The sequence below is a fragment of the Oryx dammah genome, unplaced genomic scaffold (assembly GCF_014754425.2).
Source record: "Oryx dammah isolate SB20612 unplaced genomic scaffold, SCBI_Odam_1.1 HiC_scaffold_14, whole genome shotgun sequence".
NCBI lineage: Eukaryota > Metazoa > Chordata > Mammalia > Artiodactyla > Bovidae > Oryx > Oryx dammah.
Genome location: NW_024070198.1, coordinates 12,707,396 through 12,733,339, shown reverse-complemented (window position 1 = coordinate 12,733,339; position 25,944 = coordinate 12,707,396). Strand labels below are relative to the sequence as shown.

The 25,944-nt window shown below is 42.9% G+C and overlaps 1 protein-coding gene across 1 annotated transcript; it reads left to right on the top strand.

Annotated features, from left to right (window-relative positions):
* Window positions 1-17,325: 17,325 nt before the first annotated feature.
* On the top strand, window positions 17,326-22,171 carry PPP1R3C (protein phosphatase 1 regulatory subunit 3C). The gene is made up of 2 exons (XM_040254512.1): window positions 17,326-17,435; window positions 19,701-22,171. Exons 1-2 carry the CDS (start codon window positions 17,422-17,424, stop codon window positions 20,641-20,643), a joined length of 957 nt encoding a protein of 318 aa, XP_040110446.1. The 5' UTR covers window positions 17,326-17,421; the 3' UTR covers window positions 20,644-22,171.
* The last annotated feature ends 3,773 nt before the right edge of the window (window positions 22,172-25,944 follow it).

Genomic DNA, 25,944 nt, shown 5'->3' with positions numbered 1-25,944 from the left:
GAATCTAAAAAATAAAACAAGTGAACGAACACAATAAAACAGAAAGAGACCCGTAGATACAGAGAACAAGCAGGTGGAAGCCAGAGGAAAGGGGCACGAGGAAGATGAGTAAAATAGGTGAGGGAGATGAGGTACAACTTCCAGTCAAAATGAATGGAATCACAGGGATGAAATAACCAGCATAGGAAACATAATCAAGAATATTATAATGACTTTGAATGGTGACAGATGGTAACTATTCCTTATCGTGGTGATCATTTTGTAATGTATGGAAATATACAAATACAAATTATAAATCATTATGTTGGATCTAACAGATCTATAGTGTTATATAGATAATAATTTAAAAAGGCATAGATTAAAAGTAAAATGATTAAAAAGGATATACCATGAAAAAACTAATCATAAGGAAGCTTGAGTGGTTATATCAATATCACTATCAGACACAGTAAACTTCAAAACAAGGGCATGGTATCTACAAAGATACAGCAAACTGTATCCTGAATGGTATGTAGATACCTGTTTTTGCTTCCCTAATTCTTGTGTGATTCCTTCTCCTTTCTAGAAGCTACATGGGTGTCTCATGGCATCCATAGGGATGTCTCATTGGATCACAGGCTTGTCTGATTCATACATACTGTCTGTGGTGCTGACGTCACTCCCCCTCGGGTTGTGACTCATGCTCTTGATTTGATCTGCCCCTGGCCGGTTGCACACTCTCCTGGGGCTGCTGCCTCTGCAGCCTGCTTCCTGCCCTTTGCTCTGGAAACCCTAGCCGATCACCAACAGAACATTGCCACCATTGCTGTCTCATTCAGCGCAGGTTCTCACAATGTCACTCAAGGACGGATGGACTAGGAAGTGACTTCTTTTTGGAATTAGGTTCTGGTAGAGGGGCTGCATAGCAAGGTAGCTTGGTGTCACAACTCTTTTAGTGTTATACGTTCCCTCTAGTGTCGGGTGCTGGAGAGGGATGAGTACAAGTACCAGCTGCCATGCCATGCCTGAAATCATTTCTCCCCTCTCACCTCAGGTCCTGTTGCCAAGACCCACACATGAGATTTGACTCTTTCTTTTCTTATGGTGGATTTTCTCCTGGGGACCCCACAATTCCCTCCCTTGCTGTGATTTGGCCCCTATGGGTCCCCGACACTCATCACCCCACTCACAACAATGCCTTTGTGTGCTTGACGCCATTGGACTTCATTTCCTACGAGTCCCACTTAATCTGATTGATGCAAATAGCTCACAGACTCAAGTTCCATTTACATTTCACCAGAACGTTCAGTTGTAAATATATGAACTCACCGAGCACATTCACTTGGGCTGTGGCATGGGAACATCTAGAAGTGAATGCTGAATGGCCCGGGAGATGGGTCCCTATTTAAAATTTCCTGAGACAAGACACAAAACGTGTAATGTAAAAAACTGGTTAATAAGCTTCTTAGTGATCATATACAGCAAGGCTCCCCAGGTGGACAATCAGAAGGCAAAATGCAGGGTATCAGCTTGAATCTCTCACAAAATGTGGTTGTGAAAGCCATTAATGACCAATTCTGTTCTTGGGACTTATTCCAAACAAGGCTCTGGCCATTCTGCCCATATGATCCCTTAGGTGAGGAAGGAAAGGCCACTTGATCAAACTGACCCCGTGATCATTTGATTCGGCCAGCCTTGCAATGGGGACATGGGGATGTTTGTCCTAAGGAGAAGCTCTCAAGTTCTATGGCCTTCTTCTTGCAAACACCAACCTCACTCCTAGTTGATTTTTCACACAATCTGGATTTCAAAGGTATGGCCAAAAAATTGTTATTATATAAAATAATCCTGCTGTTTATAATTTGGAGTTTGGCCTAGTGGATCTGGTGCATTTTGTCACTATGTTTAGCAAAGTCATCAGGGAGTGTACTTGGTGTAGAGAATGAGCGTGAACTTTATCTGTAAAATGGGATTCTGGGTAACACCTGCTCATTGGGTTGTTCTAAGAATTAAATGCATTCACATACATGTGAGTTACTAGGTACATGCTCCCTGCTCAAGGCCTTCAAAGGCACATTATTATCCACAGCAGAAAGTTCAAACTTAAACTTTTCTTTTTCTGGCTGCACCATGCAGCTTGCAAGATCTTAGTTCCTCTACCAAGGATAGAACCCTGGCCCCGGCAGTGAAAGCACCGTCTCCTAATCACTGGACCGCCAGGGAATTCCCGGAAAGTTCAGATTTCTTAAGGCAGCTTTTAAGGATCCTCAGTGATCTAATTCCATGCACACTCTCCTCCCCTACTTTAAATGATATACTTAATGCAAACACATACACCCTCCAACTCTGTCCCTTAAATTCCTCTGGCTCCTTTGTCTGAAACATCCGCTTTCCCCATCCCTGCCAAGTCCTAGCTTTCCTCTGTGACCAGGGTCACACACTTCGGGAAGCCTTTTCCCATTGCCTCACCACAGGGAACTGGTTTTCCTCTTATTCTCAGATCACTCTACCCGGGATCTCCCTCACAACACCCCTACTTTCTAATTTTTAACTTAGTAATTTACACACATGTTTCAACTCTGGGAGAGTCTAAAGGGTAGGATATGAGAATGGTTCATTTTGAATATAGAGTCATCCCTGGCCCTTAGTTTGCTTAGATCAGGGACTAAACACATGTTTTATGAGTGAAAGGAGTAAAGAAAGTTTATACTTGGTGTGAGGTGCCTGAAATTTGGGTGTTCATGACTGTCAGTTTACGTGTTTCTCTCCACTGTTTAGGACGTGTGTGTCCATTGCTAATTCACTAAGGAATGGGGTATTACTCTCCTGACCAAGGACATTTAATCAGAAGTTGGATTAAAATATCTCCTAGGTCCCATCTGACTTTAGGAAACTATGTGTCTATTGTTTGCAGAGATGTCAGCATGACAGCCCTGAGTCATCTTTGTAGGTATTCAGAGATAGATGTCTACATGAATGTGAGTGGAACCAAATCATTGCAGCCGATAGATTAATTTGTGCCATTCCAGAATTAATAATGTAGTGCACAGAATCCTTGGCTCTTTCCTAATCCAACTTCCCAATGTGTATTTGAGTTTCTGGACAATAGAATAACAGAAATTTTTCATTGGAATGGAACTTTCTTGTGTTAAATCCAGCCTCCCACACAAAGCACGCTGCCTTCAGCATCCCTGACACATCCTCTAGGCTTTGCTTGAGCACGTCCAGTGAGCAAACTCTCACTAGTTTTCCAGTCCATTGTTGGAAGGCCGAGTTGTTAGAAAGTTTTCTCTTACGTTGAACCAAAATTTGCGACTTTTTATGATAAAGTCACTTTTTATGAAATAGTCACCATCAGTCCTATTTCAGCTTTGGAGCAACAGAAAAGTCTTCACTCTCTTCTACATGTGAACTTCACAGATTAAAAAAAAAATGTGTCTTGAGAATTCTGAGTCTTCCAGCACAAACTCTTCTAGCTCCTTGAACAACATGTAGAATAATCGTCTTGTCCTCTTTCAGATTTCCTTGTTGGCAATGACCCTCTTAAAATGTAGTGCACGACATATAGTAAGCTTACTTAAAATTTGCACATTTAATCGTAACTACCATTTACTGCTTAGACACCTTACTATGGATGCTTTACATGTGTCATCTTATTTAATCCCCATAACGTCCCACGCAGACAGTTCTTACAACTTTTATTTTATAGATAAGGACTGCTTTTATTAATAGACTCAAGAACACGGGGCAGTATCGAGCAGAGCTGAGTGTGACAGCTTCACACTCACAACCCTCCCTCCACCACTATGATACTTTTTATTACCCCTAAAGCTTCTTCTAGTAAAGAGAAATCTAATTCCTTTTATCCCCCCTGTTCTGCAGTGTACATGGTCCCTATGTTTTAAGTAGAATACGATCCAGAAAGTCTGCTGAGAGAAAACTGGCTCTACCCTGGGTGGAGTGCCCAGCCACATGGTCTAAGCAAACATTGAGGGACTCTGTCAGTCACTCCGCAGCAGGGGCTGGGTTCCTTGGTGGCGTGCTGTAGGCATTCTGGTGTCCATTTGTTAAATATTTTGTAAGTGCTTACTTGGAGCCAGGACTTGTTAGGAAATTCCTGTGGAGGAACCATGGGCAGGTGCTTTTTGGGATGATCGACAGAGAATCAGACCCAGGTTGCCCTTATAGTCTATTACAAAAAGATGACACGTGCTAACCAACAACCATATGAAACAGAGGGCCGTGATGCTATTCGAGATGTATTTCAGTGCCTCAAGGCAATGGCACCCCACTCCAGTACTCTTGCCTGGAAAATCCCATGGATGGAGGAGCCTGGTAGACTGCATGAAAGCCCATTGATGTGGTCCCTATGGGTGAGCTTCTCTAGGCACCAAGGAGGTTGCAAGAGTGTGGCAAGTACATCTGGAGGGGCAACCAGAAGTCTTGGTGTAGTTTTCTAGGGAATCTTGTATCTCACATATGCCATTTCCTTCTGTCTCCTCATGCCCAGCCCTGCACCTAGCAATATCTGTTCTTCCCTCTACTCTCGTCCTGAGCATCACTAACTCAGAGAAGTCTTTCCTGACTTACCCCAGGTTAGGGCATGCCCCTTATCACAAGCTCTCACTGCGCCCCTTAGCCATCTTTTGCATGTACATTAAAATTGCATAATAATTAATTGTTCAATTATATGGTTAAGAAGTCTGTTAGGTTGGGAAAATAGAACCCAGTACAGTGGGCTCCATAGTAGAAGCCTGATAAAAGTTTGTTGAAAAGTTGAATACTTAGTACCCACCTTCTCCAGTCTTCAAATTTCTCCTTGTATGTAACCCAATTTTGGTTAGAATAAGTCTTGCTCATGTTACCTGTGAATCTGTCATATTAATGAACCAATGAGACAACAGGATATTTCAACAGGTATCTTTGAGTATCTACAATGTTCTAGACATTAATAAGTGTAAGGGAAACAGAGATGGGTAACATTTGGTACCTGATCTCAGGAGTTCATAGTTTAATAGGGGAAACAGTGATATAAACAAATAATATCAAACAGTGTTACAAAAGCTCTTCTGACTGTCCACGCAAATTTTTCCTCCAGAGTATAGAGCATTCTGTTTCTATCCCTAGGGTTGGGGGAAATTTAACATTGGACATCTGAGTTGGGCCCTGAAGGATGAATAAGGTTTGGCCAAGTGAAGGTGTTCCTGGAAGAGGGAACATAAGGAGCAAATACGGAATGTGGCACTTGGAGGCAGGAACTTGCCTGACCTATGTCATTTCCACAATTAGAGGTGTACCCTAGTCAGCAGAATTTTCCAGGAGGCTTTAAATTTAATGGCCATCTTATACAAGTGACATAGTGAGGGACAAAAGCAAGGAGGCATTGGGAGGCAGAGGAGGAATGGGAGGTTTGGAGGTCCATGAAGAACAGGGCAAGTTGGACAATGGCCACACCTAGCAAGGGAGAATGGAAGGATGACAAATGGTTTTACAGATAGTAGAATAATGTCAAGGAGTTATTGCTTTGAAAAACTCAAGTCTACGCCCATCCTTGCCCTGATGCCTGACTCGTGATGTGAAAACAGATCTGCCATGTTCCAGAACAACATATGCTTTTCCTGAGTTTCCTAAGGCTGGGGCATTGGATGGCTTGGTTGGCACTGGTCTTGGCACTTTTGAAATAACATTTCCCCCTGACTGCCAACTTAATAGTACACTATCTTCATTTAAGACTTTTGTCAGCAACTTCACTCTAGGCTGTTTCTGAAATCATCTTTTGACAACTCATATTCTTGCCACCTGCTGATTCACCAAATTCACATTGCTTCAATGTCGTCTTCTCATTTTCTCTATTTGTGCAGACTTCCAAAGCCAGTAGCCATTTTTATTAATTAATGTATCCAACTGACCCAACAGGCATGCAGTGTTTGTGCCACGTATTATGCCAAATGCGGCAGATACAAAGATGTATAAATTATTCTCCTGGCCCTCAAGGAGCTTACCATCTAGCAGAGGAGACAAACGCAATATCAATTTTTATGGCACTGAGAGCCTAGGTCTTGATTGTTTTCACCACAGAAAAGGAACAATAATTTTGTAATGACATATAGGTGTTAGCTACAGTGGCAATTGCATTACAAATATAAATGTAACGGATCAACACATTGTACACTGTAAACTTATAAATATTATATGTCAATTATATAGAATAAGTAAATGAAGAAAATTAATTACAAATTGAAAAAAAAAAAAGAAAAACTGTGTCAACTTTTTTGAGCATTTTGCAATAAGGTTCAAATTTTATTAACTTTTAAAAATCTCCCATAATGTTCTTCCACTAAACACATATTTCTCCTTTAAAAAAACTGTGAGATCTGGTGATGTTTCATTCTCAAAGTATACATCAAATTTCCCATGAGATCAATCTGCCTTAGTCTTCTATAGACTTATCGGTGATAGGCAACAATTTTCATCTTAGATAATAAAATAGAAATTGTGAAGTCTTATTATTCCACTGAATATTTTGAAAAAGAATGGAATCTCTTTTCTTTTTTGGATGCTTACACAGCAGGCAATTATTAATATTCTAAGGATAATGATCATTACTTAAAAATAAAAGATTGTCAAAACAATAAAGATAACCTAGAGATCTCTTTCTACAGGTTATTGCCAACCAAAGCAGCCTGAACACTTTTTAAATAAAAGTATATGGCAAGTGAAGTGATAATCACAGAGTTTTATGAATACATAGAGGAGGGTCCCTAAGGCCGGCTGGAGGAAGAGCAATGGATAGTATCTTTGGGAGACGGCATTTGAGTTGGACCTCAAAAGGGGAAGAGACATCAGTCGAGCCACGGTGACTGGAGGAAGGGCAGTCTAGGCAGATGAACACAGATAGAGCCAGGGAATGACAAATGGGGATGGGGTTGTTACTGCATTAGACTCAAGGCCCGCCTCTTGTGGCCTTCCCTCAACTGAAGCCTCCTGGCTCAGTCAGGGATTTCTTTTCTGCCCAGTTTTGTGCTCCCAAGAAGGAAACTGAGTTTTGCAAGCAAAACAGGCTTTTATTCAACAGCCAGAGAATGGAGAAGGGGAGCTCTATCTTTTAAAAGCACCTTCTCCCCAGGGGACAGTAGTAAGGGAATTTTAAGGGCCAGAAGGCCGCAGGTCACCAGGGCTTTAGGAAAGTGGTGGAAGTTGCTCAGTCATGTCCAACTCTTTGCGACCCCCTGGGCTGTAGCCCCCCAGACTTCCTTTGTCCATGGGATTTCCCAGGCAAGAATACCTGGGTGGGTTGCCACTCTCTTCTCCAGGGGATCTTCCTGACCCAGAGATTAAACCCAGGTCTCTTGCATTACAGGCAGATTCTTTACCATCTGAGCCACCAGGGAAGCCCAGGGCTCTAGGAAAGGGGCAGAGATGTTCAGGGACGCTGGGGCACGTGCAGTCCTTCAGCCTTGTTTGCACATGGCACAAATTGTGCCTGGCAGAGTACAAAGACCCACTTTGGGTGGAGATCTTAGCATGACAATGAAACAAAGGTAACTCTTGGACGCTTGGAGTTCTCATCTGCCCACAGGCACGTTCTAATGGTCAGATCAGAGCTGGTTCCGGTGATCGAGCACTGTACATCTCTCAAAGCATATGTAGTTGCAAAGCATCTCTGCCAAACACCAGGTAGTACTTTTGAAACAAACACAGAGGTAAATCAGAGCAAATATCCTTCAGTGCTCAGGGGTTGGTATGGAAAAACAGACAAGTCAAGGCTAGGAAATCCATGACCTTTAGCCTACTCTGCCTGCCATCATGGATCTAGCTGGTTCAGTCTGGTTTCATTGACCACGTTTGTGGCATCCTGTTGATAAAACACAACTAGCCTGTTTGGTTAAAAAACCAGTTTTTGTGCATGAGGCCTGGGCTGCTTCATGGATGACAAGAGCGAGTGAGATGGGGAAGGATAGGGAGGATTGTGAATGCCAGCAGTTTGTTCGTTTTGGGTAGATTTAGATTATGGGTGGCCATTGTAGGATTTTGTGATCAGGGCTCCATTCTAGGCATCTTGATGGTTGTGAGGAAGCTTCATTTGAGTGACACAGTATAGGGTAGGAAAGGCAGGAAAGGCCAGTTAGAAGGCTATTACAACAATCCAAGTGAGAATGATGGATGGGAAAGGAGTGAGAAAGAGAATGGGGCTTTTTTGTTTTTTTTAATTTATTTGGCTGCACCGGGTCTTTGTTGCAGCGTGTGGGATCTTGTTCTCCAATCAGGGATCCAACCCAGGCCCCCTGCATTAGGAGCACAGAGTCTTAGCCACTGGACCACCAGAGAAGTTCCTGAGACTGTGGCTTTTGAGATGCATGAAGAAGGTGAAAGCAGGCAGGACTTGGTGACTGATGAAATATGAAAGTGAGGAAGAGAGAACAGAGTGCTCAAGTCCAGATCCTAGTTAACACCTGCGAATGAACCAGCCAATGACTATGATAAAGTGTTTGCCCGTGAAGTTAGGTCTTGGCAGCGCAGCCTGATTCCATCACTTGATGGCTGTGGACACTGCTGTAGTTGTTCTGTCTCCCTGAGTCTGTTCCCCCACTGTTAGATGGAATAATAATAGGATTGGCTTCAAAGGGTTTTAATGAGGATTCAATGAAATAAAGGGTGTGAAAGCATTTTAAAAAGTTGAAAGGACTATCACAGGCAAAATGTTATTGCTCAAATGCTGCCCCTGTATTCTTTACCATCAAACCTTGCATTTCTGTTTGTAGCTTGCAAAATAAGAACCTCTTCCAAAATCAACCATCAGTTCAGTTCAGTTCAGTTCAGTCGGTCGGTCCTGTCCAACTCTTTGCGACCCCATGAATCGCAGCACGCCAGGCCTCCCTGTCCATCACCAACTCCCAGAGTTCACTCAGACTCACGTCCATCGAGTCAGTGATACCATCCAGCCATCTCATTCTCTGTCGTCCCCTTCTCCTCCTGACCCCAATCCCTCCCAGAATCAGAGTCTTTTCCAATGAGTCAACTCTTCGTATGAGGCGGCCAAAGTACTGGAGTTTCTTCAGCTTTAGCAGCATTCCTTCCAAAGAAATCCCAGGGCTGATCTCCTTCAGAATGGACTAGCTGGATCTCCTTGCAGTCCAAGGGACTCTCAAGAGTCTTCTCCAACACCACAGTTCAAAAGCATCAATTCTTCGGCGCTCAGCCTTCTTCACAGTCCAACTCTCACATCCATACATGACTACTGGAAAAACCATAGCCTTGACTAGACTGACCTTAGTTGGCAAAGTTTGAAGACTAATTCCATAAGTAGTGTCAAAACTTTGGATTTGGGGGTGGGGCAGGAGGGAAGCAATCATCTTTTGTCCTCTTTTAAGCAGTAATCCTCTGTTTTTCTTTTTAATAATACTTAATTTAAAAGAGGCAGTATAGAGACTTCCCTGGCTGTCCAATGGTTAGGACCCACTGCTTCCATTGCAGGGGGCAGAGGTTCAATCCCTGTTAGGGAAAATAAGATCCTACAAGCTGCATGGCATGGCCAAAATAGGGTACTTATTCTTTTTTTTTTTAAAGATGCCTTGTATTGTAACAATATTGTAGCCAGTGATTATATCATAAAATACATGGAAGGACTTAAAAGAAAGCTGAATATGCAGCTTGTTATTAATAATCTTAATTTTCTTTTTTTCTGTCACTTCTGAAAGAAAAAAAATACTTCCCTTTTAATCACTAATTATTTGGGCTCCAAAGCTGTGTGACAAGAAGAGTTCAATTTTGTACATAGGAAGGCAAGACCTTTTTTGCCCAACATTATCACTTTCAATACAGGAGGTGGTTTTTTGATAGGAGAAATGAGGGAGTTTTGAAGTGTTTTGTCCGCCTACTGGTGATCTTAAATAATGGCCAGTTTTATTAAGTGACATAAGTTTCACAGTTGTTCCTTTAAAGAAATGTTAATACCTATTAATAGGGAGTAAACAAGGACTGGAGAAAGTTGGCTTTGAAATGTGTTTTTAAAGTGTGGTTGGCACTTGAGAGGGTTTACCATACTTCAGACAAAATATTAAAGCCCCAGTGAAGTTGGTTGTCTCAGTAGGATGTGGGCAACTATTCACCTTCTCCAACTTCCCCCAGTTGGAACTTTCCACAAGTCTGAGGGGGCACTAACCAGAGTTCTCTGATAGACACTAAGCCCTGCCTTAGACTGTATCTGCTTTTTCTCTCTGTGGTTCAGGGAGATAATACAGCATAGGGTCTAAAGAGTTTTGAACATCTATTGGAAAAAGTATCTATGAATAGTTATGCCCAGAGTTGGGGGTGGGGGTGATGTGATGTGCTTGTGTCTATGCCTGGCGAGTGGACGGGAGAGAAATTTAATTTTGTCATGCAAGAAAGGAAGTATTGTGGTACCTTATAAAAGACGGATCTGTTTTCAGTTTGGATTCCTTCTGCCAAAACTCCTCTAACAGCCAGAGATGACAGCGGAGTCCAAAAACCAGTTTACAGAGTAGAAAAATGCCTGTCTTTAAACAGACTGGCCTGGTGAGTAGAGTGGTTAGAGAGGAGCTGCATCTCATAGGTTTGTGTGCTAAGTCACTTCAGCTGTGGCTGACTCTTTGTGACCCTGTGGACTGTAGCCCGCCAGCCTCCTCTGTCCATGGGATTCTCCAGGCAAGAACACTGGAGTGGGTTGCCAAGCCCTCCTCCAGGGGATCTTGCCGACCCAGGGATCCAATTTGCTTCTCTGATGTCTCCTGCACTGGCAGATGGGTTCTTTTTACCAGCGCCACCTGGGAAGCCCCCATAGGCTTTGAGTTTGCAACAAATAATCAGAATGTAAATTCGCAATGATTCAGAATGCTAAGATATAGTAAAAATCTTGGGCTGAAACTGAAGGAGGGTACCTTGGCCTAGACAGAGCCATGAGAACAAGCGCAGGGCATCAGACCCACCCAGGATGACAAACCCAGTTGGCCAGGCCCAGGGCCTTCTCCAGAGAAGAGGGACTGGAGGTGGAGAAGGACAGAATTGTAGAGTGTTCATTGTGTCATTTCTCTCCTACTGACTGGATTCACTGATTGTCCCAATACTTTTTTTCTTTCCCGTAAGTCACAGGTTAACTCTCCAAGTAACAAAAATTACAGTATCCAGAGCATAGTGACTTCCCTATGGAGGCACCATATCATTAAGCACTTTTATCCCTCTCCACAGAGGCATGAATTGAATTCCTGTACACATCCTTCCATTCCACCTCCCACCCCCCAGTGGACAGCCAGTTGCCTACTTATTAAATAATCCATTTTTCCTCTTCCCTTATTAGACATGCTCACCTGGATCATATATTAAATTCTCATATGTAATTAGGTCTCTGTTTGGACTCTGATCTCACTGATCTGATTTCTTTATTCACACATCAATACTATTTTTTTTAAACTCTAAATTTGTAACAAATTTTAAGCTGATAGGCCTGCTACATCCTCATTATTCTTTTTCAGAATATTCCTTCTTCCCAATTTAATGTTTCCCATGCTGATATTTCCTATGAACTTTAGTACATTTGGGGTGTTTCCAGTTTGTTCTCATTGCTCTGTCTGGGCCAAGATACCCTCCTTCAGTTTCAGTCCAACATTTTTACTAAACCTTAGCATTCTGAATCATTGTGAATTTGTATTCTGATTCTTTGTTGCAAACTCAAAGCCTATGGGGGCTTCCGTTGGTAGAAAGAACCCGTCTTGTCTATTTTCCTTAATATTCATAAGGGCTTTAAAGAGCCCTTCTGTGGTGGTTTAAAGTTTTCCTCATAGGTCCTTTCTAACTTCCTAATCCTTCGATCAACAGGGAGAAACTGCAGAAACTTGAAGATAAAACTGGCAAGGTGAGAGGATGATTTCACCTCTACAATAAGATTATTATTTCTTTGCTAATTTCATTTTGTATCACTCACATCTCTAATTTAGTTCACAATAGTCCAGGGGATTAAAAAAAGAGAAAGGTAACCTTAGGATTTTCCTGGTGGTCCAGTCTACCTGCCAGTGCAGGGGACAGTGCTCAGTCCCTGCTCTGGGAAGAGTCCCTGTGCCGTTGGACAACTAAGCCTGTGTATCACAACTACTGAGTCTGCTCTCTGGAGCCCCTGAGCCACAATTACTGAAGCCTGTGAGGCTTAGAGCCCAGGCTCCTCAATGAAGATAGCCCCTGTGCGCTGCAACTAGAGAAAACCCACAGGGAGCAGCGAAGACCCCAAAGTAAGTAAATAGATAATGCAACATTTAAAAAGCTAACTTTAAAGAGTCTCCCTCCTTTGATTCTTCCCTGTAACTCCCCCAGCTGGAATCCTCACCTCTTGCAAACTGCTCTCCTTGCTCTTACCTGGCGTGTCTTGGTCTTCATTGCCCATCCTGGCCCCCGAAGGCCTCTCCTTTCTCTAAAGTCCCGAAGCACATGTTGCAAAGGTTCGTTACAGGCACATTACCCATGTACCACTCAGACAACTTGGTATGGTTACCGGTCTTTTTACCTCTCTGTCTTTCTTCCCAAAAGATTGTTGGAAAGGTCAAGCGTGTCATCCTTTTTCGTTTCCCCCTCCCCGCTCCTTCTTCATCTCACCCACAGGTCTCAGGTACTGTCTTGCACTTTCTTTAACCACTTACTTTTGGTAGCAGCAACTGTGCATTCACTGCAGCACCCAGATTGTTCTCCTACTGGGATGTTCTAAAAGTAGAGATTTTTTTAAACTTAAAAGAAAAATCCAGGAAGTGAAAATAATGCTTGAATATCCTTTCAGTGCAAACAGAATGGCCAATAGTATAGTCTACTCACCATTTGGAGAAAAGAATGGCAACGCATTCCAGTATTCTTGCCTGGAGAATTCCATGGAGGAGCCTGGTGGCTTACAGTCCATGGGGCCCTAATGAGTTGGATATGACTAACATTACTACTACTACTAGAGTCTACTCAGCAGTACTTTAGTTCCTTGTCTTATCCTCTGGGAATATGTGCTTTGAGTAGAATGGTGAGCTGCTGGTACCATTTCAACTGTGATGGCATTTACTCTCTCACCGATGGAGCCATTCAGCTGGATTCTCGTCTAAATGCCCCAAAGATGATACTCCAGTCTAGTTAATCTTCCCATTTCCCAAGCCTCATTTCCTCCTTAAAAATTCCACAGATATTCCTTGGGGAGCCCTCCTTTTTCTGAATCTCTCTGGCCTTCTACAGACCATCTTTTTGGTTTTGGTGGTTACCAGCGTGGTGCTTGTGTTTTTTCAGAGCAACTCACACTTGGAGTGTGGACTCTAGAGGGTTTTGAAACCTGGTCTTGCCCCATGTCTACTAGCTACACGATCTTGGACAAGTTACTTAAACTCCCCTGGTCTCCTCAGTTTCCTCATCTTGAAATATGGATAATCAACATGGTTTCAACTTCCTAGGATTCTTATAAATATTACATGAGTTAATATTTATTTGTAAAGTGCTTAAAACAGTCCCTGACCCAAAGTAAACTTTCCATAGTGTCTGTTTTTCTTTTTTTAAAATTATACTCCTTCACTTACTATTGGTGCGCCCAGCCAATGCAGCTAAAGAAGACAGGAGTCAGTGTAAGAGATAGCCTACTATTCACAGAGAAACGTCAACTGGCTTCTCTCTTCTCTTCAAAATGGAAATCTCAGTTCTTTTCATGAAAATGAGCAGTTCTCAACCTCACTGTCTCTACAGGGCAGGGCTTGAAGATCAGTTATGAGGTTCATCCTGTTACTACTGAGTACTAGCATCTTAATATTAATAACTGTAAAGTATATTCAAGAACTTTCTTCACTGGGCACTGAAAAAAGGGGCAAGTTTGGAGAAAATGAGTTGACTGGCTGGGACTCCCTGTCCCTGTTTGCCGTATCTGGTAATGTGTTGGACAGATGGTGGAAGAGACCTGGCTGCGTATGTCACACATCATCAGCCCCTTGCTTTGTAGGACCTTAAATTGTTCCCTGGGTATTTAATGAGTTTAAATTTGGTTTTCTATAATAAAGATGGTAGCATTCTCAAGGTCAAGGGGCTGTGACTTATGAGTCCTTGTAACCCCTGGCATGGCTAGAAGCACTGCACAGATCAAGAAGCCCTCATCAACAGATTCATTGTTTAGACTGGTAGGACAAAGCAATGTTTGGATGCTGTTAAACTGCAGTTGGAGAAAAATTACAAGTAACTAAAAACTTCCCACAATTCCTAACCTACTGTGTCTTTATCGGTGCAACTCACGACTAAGAATGCTGATTCCATTCCAGTCCCTCTCATCACAATGAAGAGCAGTAAAACCCTGGAAGGAGACAGAAATGAGAGACCTGATTCTGCTAGTTGAGATTAAGCCAGACACAGAAAGACAAACATTCACATATGATCTCATATGGGACTATAAAAAAGCAAACCTCATAGAAACAGAGTCAAATGGTGGTTACCAGGGTTTGAGGGTATAGGGAAAATGGGGAGATGGTCAAAGAGTCTAAACTTCTAGGGATATAATTTACCACATGGTTAATAATACTGTATTATTATACACTTGAAAGCTGCTAAGAGAATATATCTCAAATGTTCTTACCATAAAGAAGAAATGGTAATTATGTGACTTGATGGAGGTTTTAGCTAGTGCTCTGGTGGTAATCATTTTGCAATACATCAAATTAATACTTTGTATACTCTAACCCTACATAATGTTGTACATCAATTACATCTCAGTAAATCTGAGGTGGGGGGAGGGAAGAGAAATGGGAGTCCTGGATCATCCAGTTTAGAAGTTGAGTGTTGACTCTTCTTTGGAGACAGCCCTTATTTTAAAAAATTTAAATTTATTTATTTTAATTGGAGGCTCATGACTTTACAATATTGTACTGGTTTTGCCATACATTGACGTGGCTCGGGGCTGGTGCACTGGGATGACCCAGAGGGATGGGATGGGGAGGGAGGGAGGTAGAAGGGGGGTTCAGGATGGGGAACACATGTACACCCGTGGCAGATTCATGTCAGTGGAGACAGCCCTGTATCCCTGATTTTGATTTTAAGTTCAGAATAGTGGCTTTTATGGCAACAGTCAGCACCAGGGGGCAGAAGAGAAAGCAGTTTGAATGGAAAGAAGCCCAAACTCAAAAGGACTGTGAGTAAATGGTGTAAGCATATCAAAGCTTCCAACATAGTTCTTAGCACCTAGTAGGTAAGCCATATATGTTAGCTGAATCTGAAAGTCTTAAGTCATTTAATGATGATTTCTCAATTACAGAAAAAGTCCAGGTTCACTGTAGAAAAAATAAAAAATACAGAGAAGTAAAATGACAAAAAAGTGAAAAGTGAAAGTTGCTCAGTTCGTTAGTGTTAGTGGCTTCAGTCATGTCCAACTCTTTGCGACCCCACGGACTGTATAGTGCGTGGAATTCTCCAGGCCAGAATACTGAAGTGGGTAGCCACTCCCTTCTCCAGGGTATTTTCCCAATCCAGGGATCGAACCCAGGTCTCCCACACTGCAGGTGGCTTCTTTATCATCCGAGCCACCAGGGAAGCCCACAGAATGAGAAATAAAATTTTAATTATTCATAATATGTCTTTTGCCCCAAATTAAGTACTGTTAACCTTTCGGTCGAGTATATTCTCTTTTCCATATATACATGTCTTACCCCTAAAATGAGATCACAATTTATTTTTTTTATTTCATGTTTCTCTGTAACTGTAATTGGTAATGTCCACTCTTTATCTCAACATAGAGTTGAACACATACCAAGCACTTTGCCGAGTTTTCTCATCTGTACAGTTTCATTTAATCCTCAGAACAATTTCACTATCTTCATTTTACTGATGAGGGAGTTGAAGCTCAAACTTGTCTAGATTTGAAAGTGTCAAACCCAAACCGTGCCCCTTCAGCTTGTTTTGGTTGTGCTGAGAAACTAGAAGATCTGCTTTTAGTTAGATGTTTTCTTTAAAAAATCAAGCCCAAGTGATAAATAACTGCCCCAGTGATAACTCAGTTTCTTTTTCTTTAAGCACACCATTTTAACACTTCTGCTGCTGCTGGACAGTGATTTTAAAGACATAGGGATTTTTGTACATTTTACATTGTATATTCTGTACATTTTAATGGACTACTGGATAACTAAATTGAGAGCAGAGCAAGGACATGGATTTTATACAAACAATTCCTACTCGACTTAGAAATTTAATTTTATGGTTGTAACTGATGATGGTCTAAAAACTCCCCAAACTAAACAAAATTATGAAACCTCGCTGAGAATAACCGGCCTGGGAGAGTCATGAAACTTACAGTGTGATAGTTTAACATTTTGGTTTTCACATCGCTGCCAGAGGACGTCAGAACCGAGTCGAGGGATTTGGGTTGACCACTGGCTCTGCGGGCTGACCCACCACATGAGCAAAAGAGGCCTTTTCATTTCTGGCTTTAGTTTTCTCTTCCAGGGAGAAAAGCTGAAGAATAGATTGAAATACAAAGTGCCTTTTAATGAAATGCTGCCTCATTGTCTTATAATAGGGCTAACATGGACCGCTGGTGGCTCAGATGGTAAAGAATCTGCCTGCAAAGCAGGAGACCCAGGTTCAATCTCTGGATCAGGAAGATCCCCTGGAGAAGGGCATGGCAACCCACTCCAGTACTCTTGCCTGGGAAATCCCAAGGACAGAGGAGCCTGGCGGGCCACAGTCCATGGGATCTTAAAGAGTCGGACAGGGCTGAAGCGATTAATACTAACACGGTTTATTAACAATATTAGTTAGAGAAGGAATGTACTGTGTGGTGCATTTGCGGGTTCACCCTAACCCCCAAATATGCAGTCAACTTCTGATTGCTCAGGGCAAGGAAAGGGAGAAGATGAGCCAATGCACCAAGCAATGAACAAGATAAACATTTCAAAAATATAAATATAAGCACACACACACACCCCATTCCCCCACCGCCACCCCTCCTCGCTTCCCCGGAACGAGCCAGTGTCCTGCGCTCAGATAACTGTATACAGAAGCCTCGCGAGTGAGACACCTCCCTCCCTGCAGCCCCGCTGTGTTGGCGCTCCGCGCGGGAGGAGGTTTGCTGCTTTCCCTCCTGGCCTGCGCCGGCTACTTGTGCTACGCGGTTGCCTCCACGCCTCCTCGCCCGGGGTTCGCGTTACTCTACCCTGGCCAGCTGGCCCGGGGTCCCAGAGCGCCCCCAGCGCCCAGCGAACCCTGCACCACGGCAGTCACGTCCCGGGCAAGGGCTCGCGCCCCAGCTGAGCGCTGGTTGGTCGCGCCGTCGAGCCCGCGGCCCGGCGATTGGCCCTGGCAGTCGGCTCACGTGGTCCCGAGCAGTTAAGCGGCCTCCCGGGGGCCGCACCCGCGATCTGCCGGAGCTGCGGCCACACGGGGACTCCCGGGAGACGGGTGCGAACTCTCGCAAACCGCGGAGTGCCGCCGCTCCTCTGCCTGATGAGCTGCACCAGGTAGGTTCCCTGCAGATTCTCCGACCCGGAGCTCAGGGAGCGCGCAGCTGTCGGGAGGCTGGGATGCGTTTTCCTGCTGTCATTCCCGCCCCGGAGACCCCAGGGGAGGGCGGGTTGACAGGCTGCTGACGAATCTGGCCCCGGGGAGGCCTTGGAGGTGTGAAGATTTGCTCTGAGCGTCTTAGGCAGAGCTGATATCGGTAAACGGCATCTTAAACCAGAAACTGTCTTAACGTGAGTCAGCTTTAGTTCTGATTCCCTCGTGGAGTCTAACCGTATCGCTTGGTCCTGCACAGATGTCTCAAGGACTCGTGGGAAGAGCACTTAGATTGCTGGCTGTGTAGTTTAGCTTTGGGAAAAACTAACGATGGACGATGTTCACTTTCCTTGGTCCTCTTTCCTTCTTCTGACGGTTTGCCATAGCAAAGCCAGTCTCAGAGTTTGAGCAAATGATTATTTTTAAACTCTTGGGCCAGACTTAACATTCCAGGGAAATCGCCATATCCTGAAACTGTCTTTCGATAAGTGCAAAATGTGAAAATACGGAGCAAACCCCCAAACAAAAAAACCACCCACAAAACTACTTAAATAGCTTCTTTAGACATAACTTAGCAGAAGACTTCTCTAAAATTTCCGCCTGTTAACTATTATTAGACCAATAAATATAGCTTTCTCTCTCATTTGTTTGTTCTAAATTTGTAGGTCTCCCAGAAAAATCCTAGGGCTAATAAAGTGAATTCTCAGAATATTCTTTTGTTATCCATCTTATGATAATGAACATTTGGCTATGTGCTTAGAGCTGCTGGGAAGACAGTTACTAAAGCCGGAATGAGAAATGTCACATACAGTATACACACACTTCTTATCTGCAGGCTAGGATAGGGGAAAAATGTCTATAAGTTTGGCAATGTATACTCAGGGCTAAAGGCCAGAAAAAATATCTTTCTTGATGGACTCTTCATGGTTTAATATTTCTGGGCATAGTTATGTCTAAATTTTAAATAGCTTTATTATCTTTCTGGTTATAAATATCCATTGCCAGAACATTTGAAAATACCAAAAAAGTACAAAGGCAAAAATAGATCACCTATCACCCGGAGATAATTGTTAACTTTTTGTTGTGCTTCCTATTAGACTTTTCAACATTTATAAGTTCATATATGTGTTCTATATATATAGAGAGAACACATATATTGAAACTACCCTATTTTCAGGTTTGGCTTTCCCAGTGACTCAGCGGTAAAGAATCTGCCTGCAATGCAGGAGACACGGGTTCGATCCCAGGGTTGTGAAGATCCCCTGGAGAAGGAAATGACAAGCCACTCCAGTATTCTTGCCTGGAAAATCCCATGGACAGAGGAGCCTGGTGGGCTATAGTCCATGGGGTCACAAAAGAGTCTGACATGACTGAGTGACTAAATAATGACAATAATTTTCAGATCACCAGCTTTTCCCACTTAAATGTGGACTTGACATGGATGTCTTTTTGTGTGAAATACAGATTATGTAAAGATTTTTTAAAATTCATAAATGGCTGCCTTGCACTTCAGTGGGTTATTTGTGTAAAATGAGGAAGAGCATGGTAATGAAAGTGCAGAGAGAATCCTCTAATTTACTCTTTCTAGTCTTTTGCTCTCAAAACCCTTTGCTGTTTTTATTCTTTCTTTTTAAATGGATTATGGTTCCAGAGAAGTATAATTAATTCAATAGCAAAATCATCAAAGCAGTTGAGGGAGTGCAGTCTGGAACTTTGATTCTGGAACCTGTCTGGTCATTAGCTTACCTGGGAAGCTTTAAGAACATATATACATTCTTGTCTCCATCCCCAGGGGTTCTGCATTAGAGGCTCTAAGTCCAAGGATTCTGCATTGAAAAAAAAAGAAATCCAAACCACTAGGATGGTGGGGGCTTCTGTGGTAGCCCAGACAGTAAGGAACTTGCCTGAAAACAGACAGGTTTGAGAACTGGTGCTCCAGAACAGAGCAAATGGTTTTAGAGCTGTATTAGAGTTGATCCCATCCAAATCTTTTATTTCTCAGATGGAGAAACTGGGACACCAAGTGTTTTAACCCATGGCCTATAGCCTGTCAGGGATAGAGCCAAACGTAAGATGCAGCTCTTATCACCTAATCCTGCATTCCTTTACTTCATGTGGGAGCACTGTGCTGGCTGTAATAGCCAACAAAAATAGTACAGACGTACTTGGGGACCAGGGGAAGTGCATTCTAGGTGCAGATGATAACCCCTCTTCTTTCTATATTCCAGAATGATCCAGGTCTTAGACCCACGGCCTCTGACAAGTTCAGTCATGCCCGTGGATGTCGCTGTGAGGCTCTGCTTGGCTCATTCCCCACCTCTGAAGAGCTTCCTGAGCCCTTATGATGACTTCCAACGAAGAAATTATGTGAACAAATTAAAGCCCCTGAAGCCGTGTCTCAACATAAAACAGGAAGCCAGAGCACAGGACGACTGGAAGGCTTCACACAACCAAGCCAAGAAGCGGGTGGTGTTTGCAGATTCTAAGGGCCTCTCCCTCACCGCCATCCACGTCTTCTCAGACCTTCCAGAGGAGCCCGTGTGGGATCTCCAGTTTGACCTCTTGGACCTGAATGATATCTCCTCAGGCTTAAAGCTCCATGAGGAGAAGAACCTGATTCTGGATTTCCCTCAGCCTTCAGCTGACTACTTAAGTTTTCGGAACCACTTCCAGAAGAACTCTGTCTGCCTGGAGAACTGCTCTTTGCAGGAGCGAACAGTGACGGGGACTGTGAAGGTGAAGAACATGAGCTTTGAGAAGAAGGTTCAGATCCGGATCACTTTTGACTCCTGGCAGAGCTACAACGATGTGGACTGTGCCTACATGAAAAATGTGTACGGTGGCTCAGAGAGTGACACCTTCTCGTTTGCCGTTGACCTACCCTCCGTCATCCCCACGAAGGAGAAAATTGAGTTCTGTGTCGCCTACCATGCTAATGGGCAGGTCTTCTGGGACAACAACGAGGGTCAGAATTACAGAATCGTCCATGCACAGTGGAAACCCGATGGGGTGCAGACGCAGATGGCAGCCCAGGACTGTGCCTTCCACCAGGCGCCACCCCCCAAGGCCGAGCTGGAGTCGACCGTCTTTGGCAGCCCGAGGCTGGCCAGTGGGCTCTTCCCAGAATGGCAGAGCTGGGGGAGGATGGAGAACTTGGCCTCTTACCGATGAATGAAGCAACCTGGTGACCGGTCTACCGGTCTTGACCTTACTCCCCCATGTAACTCTAGGTCTGTGTTGCTCTATCTTAGGAAGTTGCTACTTTCCTTCAGTAGATTTAGGTTGGAGCTTTTGAGACCTGGCTACAAAAAAAGATAGCCCCTTGAGAATTTAGTGTGGGGGTTTGTATGGATAACACTGCCCAGTGTTGCTGTGGAGGATCAAGTTAAAGCCTGGAACCCTATTTTTATAAAAGTAATAGTCTGTCTATACCCTTTTCTCCTTCCCTCTCAATTCACTGGCTTTCATCTTGGGCAAGGAAAGGCTGAGGAAGGACAGTGGACGGTGATGGAAAGCTGTGTTAATGGTATGAGGAATGTCTGAAAAGTATACACAGAGGGCTCTGCAGCTCAGGTCAGAGTAGGAGCAGGAGGTCTGATACTTAACCGTTGGCGAGAAAATGAAGGTTATTTTGTTTTTTAAAGTTGGTTTTACAGGTTTCTCCTGGGGAAGTAATTTGTACGGGGGAGAAAAAGATCCATTCTAGGTATTCTCGTGGAGAAGAACCCAAACAAACTTTAGGGGTATTGGGTAGTTATTGGGGAAAGGTGAATTATAACTCTGGAGAATCAGATTTTTTACATGAAGGCTTTCTGTTCAAACGTGACTCATCAAAAATCATGATTTGGGGAAAGCTTAAGCAAATCTGGCTTTGCAGTCCTAGTGGGATAAGTGACCTTACCTGTGGCCCAGCTATTATGCCTGGGTTCTCAGTGTAGATGCTGCCTAACCAAAAAAAACCATGCCATCATCATTGGCCAGAAACTGGTAGGGACGCTATGTCATGTCAAGGATCACTTCCTGCGAGTGCCTTGATTAAACCAGAATGTTGTAGTTGCTTAACCCAAGTATCTGAAGGGTCATCTGATAACTCATGAGTGTTTGACCTCATCAGAAGGTCCCCTCTGTTTGCTGGCATTCCTCCTGTGACACTGTTGTACCTTCAAGAGTGTTGTCAGTGTACACAACTCGCATCCTTCATATTGAAGGTGATTCGTTTTTCTGCCACACTTTATCCATGTGATATTGGAAGTGAAGACTGAAACTGATTCTCAATTCAAGAATCCAGTACCTTGCACATAAAAGTAGCCATTTCTTGCCTATATTCTTCTTGTTATTTTAAGTCTTCCTACCAATTTCTTGAAAGTCAACATTTTTTTTTTTAATGGATGTGAATTGTTTTGGGTGTGTTGTAATATACTTTGTTTTGGACTGTGCATACATCCATTCTGTAAGATCTTCAAAACAGGAGCCTCTGAATGTTCACTTCTATCATCACGCACATCCATTGAAAGGTGTTCTGAGAATGCAGTTAATTTTAACACGTGTGATATGCCATGCTGGAAAAGTTATTGGAATAACTCTGCTGTGACAGTATTTGAGGTTTGGCTAGCACCCACAATTTTTCTACTCTAAATATTTCACTCTCCTGTAGCTATCCTCTGTGAACTTCTCACTTTAAAAATAAAAGTGTTTGATATAAGATCTGAGAATGTTTTCCTTCTCAAAGTTCCAGTTAGTTAAATAAGAAACCATCAACTGAGATTCTCCTGTTTTGTTTAACTGAGCAAGGCTAGTTTGGACCAGGAATTGGATCCGCCTGAAAGTATTCACATGGTCCCAGTCTCATTAGTGAGAATTTTGACCTCCTGACCATTGGGGCTGAGGTCTAGGAGCAGTGACTTGGGCTGCTGGGACTGTCCCCATCTGTGCTGACTGCTCATCACACATTCTCAGTTTTACCTTGAGGGCCACTTCTCAGCTTGAAATGGGGGAGGGGATGGTGTGAAAAGGGCTGGAGCAGCTACTGTCTCCTGAGTTCCAGCTCCTTTGTGAAAGGGCAAAGCTTGGAGCTGCAGGGAGGGTGTGTGTCACAGGCAGAGGGCATCAGTCCCAGACTGAGGGGAGGCTCAGCCCCTCGGGGTGGGAAGCAGCAGGTCCAGGAAACAAAGTCTTAGTTCCAGTTCTTGCCTAAAACTCCAGAAAGGGCTTTTGCACAGTGTCTCTTAAGGGGGAATAACCAACCTTCTAGAAAGGCCCAATTATGAAAAACAAATTTTATCATAACATCTTCTTCATCAGAAGTTGTGAACTATAGGCTTACAGGTTGTATCTGGCTGCAGACATTTTTTCCTCTTCTAAAGAATGTTTTAAATTATGAAAGTATAATACCACATTTATAGGAGACTTGGAAACTATAGAACAAATTTACATATAGTTCCACTATATATTATAATTATTTTTGAAGTTGATTAACAAAGATTTTTAGTTGGAGTTTCAATATCAAACTCTCATAAATCAATAGAATGAATATACAGAAAAGTAGAAGGATATGTGGCACCCCACTCCAGTACTCTTGCCTGGAGAATCCCATGGACGGAGCAGCCTGGTGGGCTGCAGTCCACGAGGTCGCTAAGAGTCGGACATGACTGAGCAACTTCACTTTCACTTTTCACTTTCATGCACTGGAGAAGGAAATGGCAACCCACTCCAGTGTTCTTGCCTGGAGAATCCCAGGGACGGGGGAGCCTGGTACAAGGCTGTCTCTGGGGTCGCACTGAAGCAACTTAGCAGCAGCAACAGCAGCAGAAGGATATAGTATCTCTGAAAATGGCTGCAGATTTTTTTTTTGGACACATTGATTTTTTGTTTCTCTTTCTCTCTCTTTTTTTAAGAGAATTTATTGCCAAGAGCAGGCCATCAGCAGGCTACATTAAAAAAAAATCTGAATTTCCTTTTAGCTGAAAACATCACAAGGTCTCTCCTCATGGTGACCGTCCGCTGGAGTTGGTGCAGCTGCCTCCTCTGATGGGCTTCACCTGCTTTTCCTGTCATCCCTGCTTCATTCTCTCCTGCTGTTCCCCTACCTCTGTAAGCGTGGAGTTCATCACCCAGAGTTTGTTTCCTCTGGCTCTCTACTGGCTTAGGTGAAGGCTGCTCTCTTACCATAGGATGGAGAAGAGTTAAATATCAGTCTGGCAGGGACCTTGAAAACTGTAGGATGCAAATGTCCCCTTTTATAAGAGAAATTCAGATTCAGAGAGGGGAAGTGACTTGTTTGAGGTCCTGTGGCGGGTTGAGTCGACCTGGAACAGTGACTTCTAGGTTGGACAGTGATTTTTTGTTTTGTTTTTTAGTATTTTTATTACTTTTCTTTTTTAAATCAAAGTTTTTGTTATTGAGGGCAGTGACTTTTTGCCTAGTGTTTTCCTTCACGTGTCTTTCTTGAAGTCTTCCTTGAAGACCCTCCTTTCCTAGCGACCTCCTTTCTTTTTTTAATTAAATTCTTTTTATTGGAGGGTAGTGTATTTACACTGCTGTGTTAGTTTCTGCTGTACAGCAAAGTGACTCAGTTATACATATACATATATCCACTGTTTTTTGGGTTCTTTTTCAATACAGTTCATTATAGAGTATCCAGTAGAGTTTCCTGTGCTATTACAGTAGTCCTTATTACGTGTATACTCAGTCACATCTGATTATTTGTGATCCTTTGGACTGTAGCCTACTAGGCTCCAATGTTCATGGGATTTTTTTCAGGCAAGAATACTGGAGTCAGTTGCAATTTCTTTTTCCAGGGGACCTTCCCGACCCAAGGATCAAACCTGAATCTCCTGCATTGGCAGGTGGATTCTTTGCCACTAAGCCACTGGGGAAGCCCCTAGGTCCTTATTAGTTATCTATTATATTTTATATACTATTGTGTGCATATGTCAATCCCAGTCTCCCAATTTATCCCTCCCCACCCCTTACCCCCCTGGTAACCATAAGTTTGTTTATTACATCTGTGACTTTATTTCTGTTCTGTAAATAAGTTCATTGAACAATTATTTTAGATTCCTCAGCACCCCTATATTGTCAAAATCTCCACTGTGTTTTTCTGGAAAGCCTTTTAGCCTCCTGCCTTTGGCAGCTTTGAAATTTGACAAATATCTTGAGTGGAAAATGAGCTGAGTGTCAGGTTCAGTCTTCTACATACCCTCTCGCCAGAATATTGACGTAGTCTGAACTCTTAAGTTTCCTTTTTTTTTTTTCCAGCTTCTTGAAGTCATCTGTCAATGTCATTGGTATTCTTCCAAGGCAAAGTTCAGATTTTCATTTTCTTGTCCAGAATCAGCAAATACATCCAGGTACACACAGCTGCAGTGTGTCAGTTCAACTTAGCCATAAAGTCTGGTTGTTTTAGTAACTTTCCAGTACTTTTAAACAATTTGTTGGTATTTCTCCCTAGATTTTCTTATTCATCTTCATGTTAGTACTTGTCTGCCTCAAGCTACTCCATCATATTCAAAAGTGATAATATATCCTATCTTTGATTCTCTCTGTATAGTTTCTCCTTATTTCAAGTCCCTGGTTGTCTCAGCAATAGCTCAACGCTTTCAAACTTTTAGTTGTTGTATTTTATACAACTTTTCTAGTTGTTCTCATCTGGACCATTAGTCTATTGCAAGTTCTTCTCTCTTAATCTTATACAGTTCAGTGTCTCATCCTATGTGAATTTCTTCTAGAAATCTAAGGATAGGGATTAATTATACTTTGTTATTGTAAAAATTGAAGAATATAACCAAGATCCTAGCCTGGATAGAAAGCTATTTCACCGTTGTCCTCCAGAAGCATTTTAGAGATTGTTCTAATACCTAAAAAAAGTGCTTCATAGGAGACCCAAAGTTATACCCTGTGCAACAGGGCTGACAATGTCTTTGAAAATGTGAAAAATAAATATAAAGTCTAGATTATTCCCCACCAAAACTCTCCCAGTACAAAACACTCAAAAGTGCTAGATAAAATCTTTTCTAACTATGTTATCAAAGCACTGCTAAGCTGGGAAGAAAGTAAAGTGAGTTAGTCGTTCCATCATGTCCCACTCTTTGTGACCCCATGGACTGTAGCCCACCAGACTCCTCTGTCCATAGAATTCTTCAGGCAAGAATCCTGGAGTGGGTAGCCATTCCCTTCTCTAGAGGATCTTCCCGACCCAAGGATCAGAACCATGGTCTCCTGCATCACAGGCAGATTCTTTACTATTTGAGCCACCAGGGAATAACTTCCTTAGTCCTCTAAACAAAAACCAGAAGCAGAGCTCTAGGAAGGTAAATGGCTGGCACCTGTCCTGAAGTCACTTGTTAATCCTTAGGTGACCAACATTGCTTTTTTTTTGACATCTATGGCTGCTTTGAGGATGGAAGATGCAGATTAAGGTGGTGATGGGGTCACAGTGAATAGCATAGCCAGAACCAAGAAAGGATAGACCCT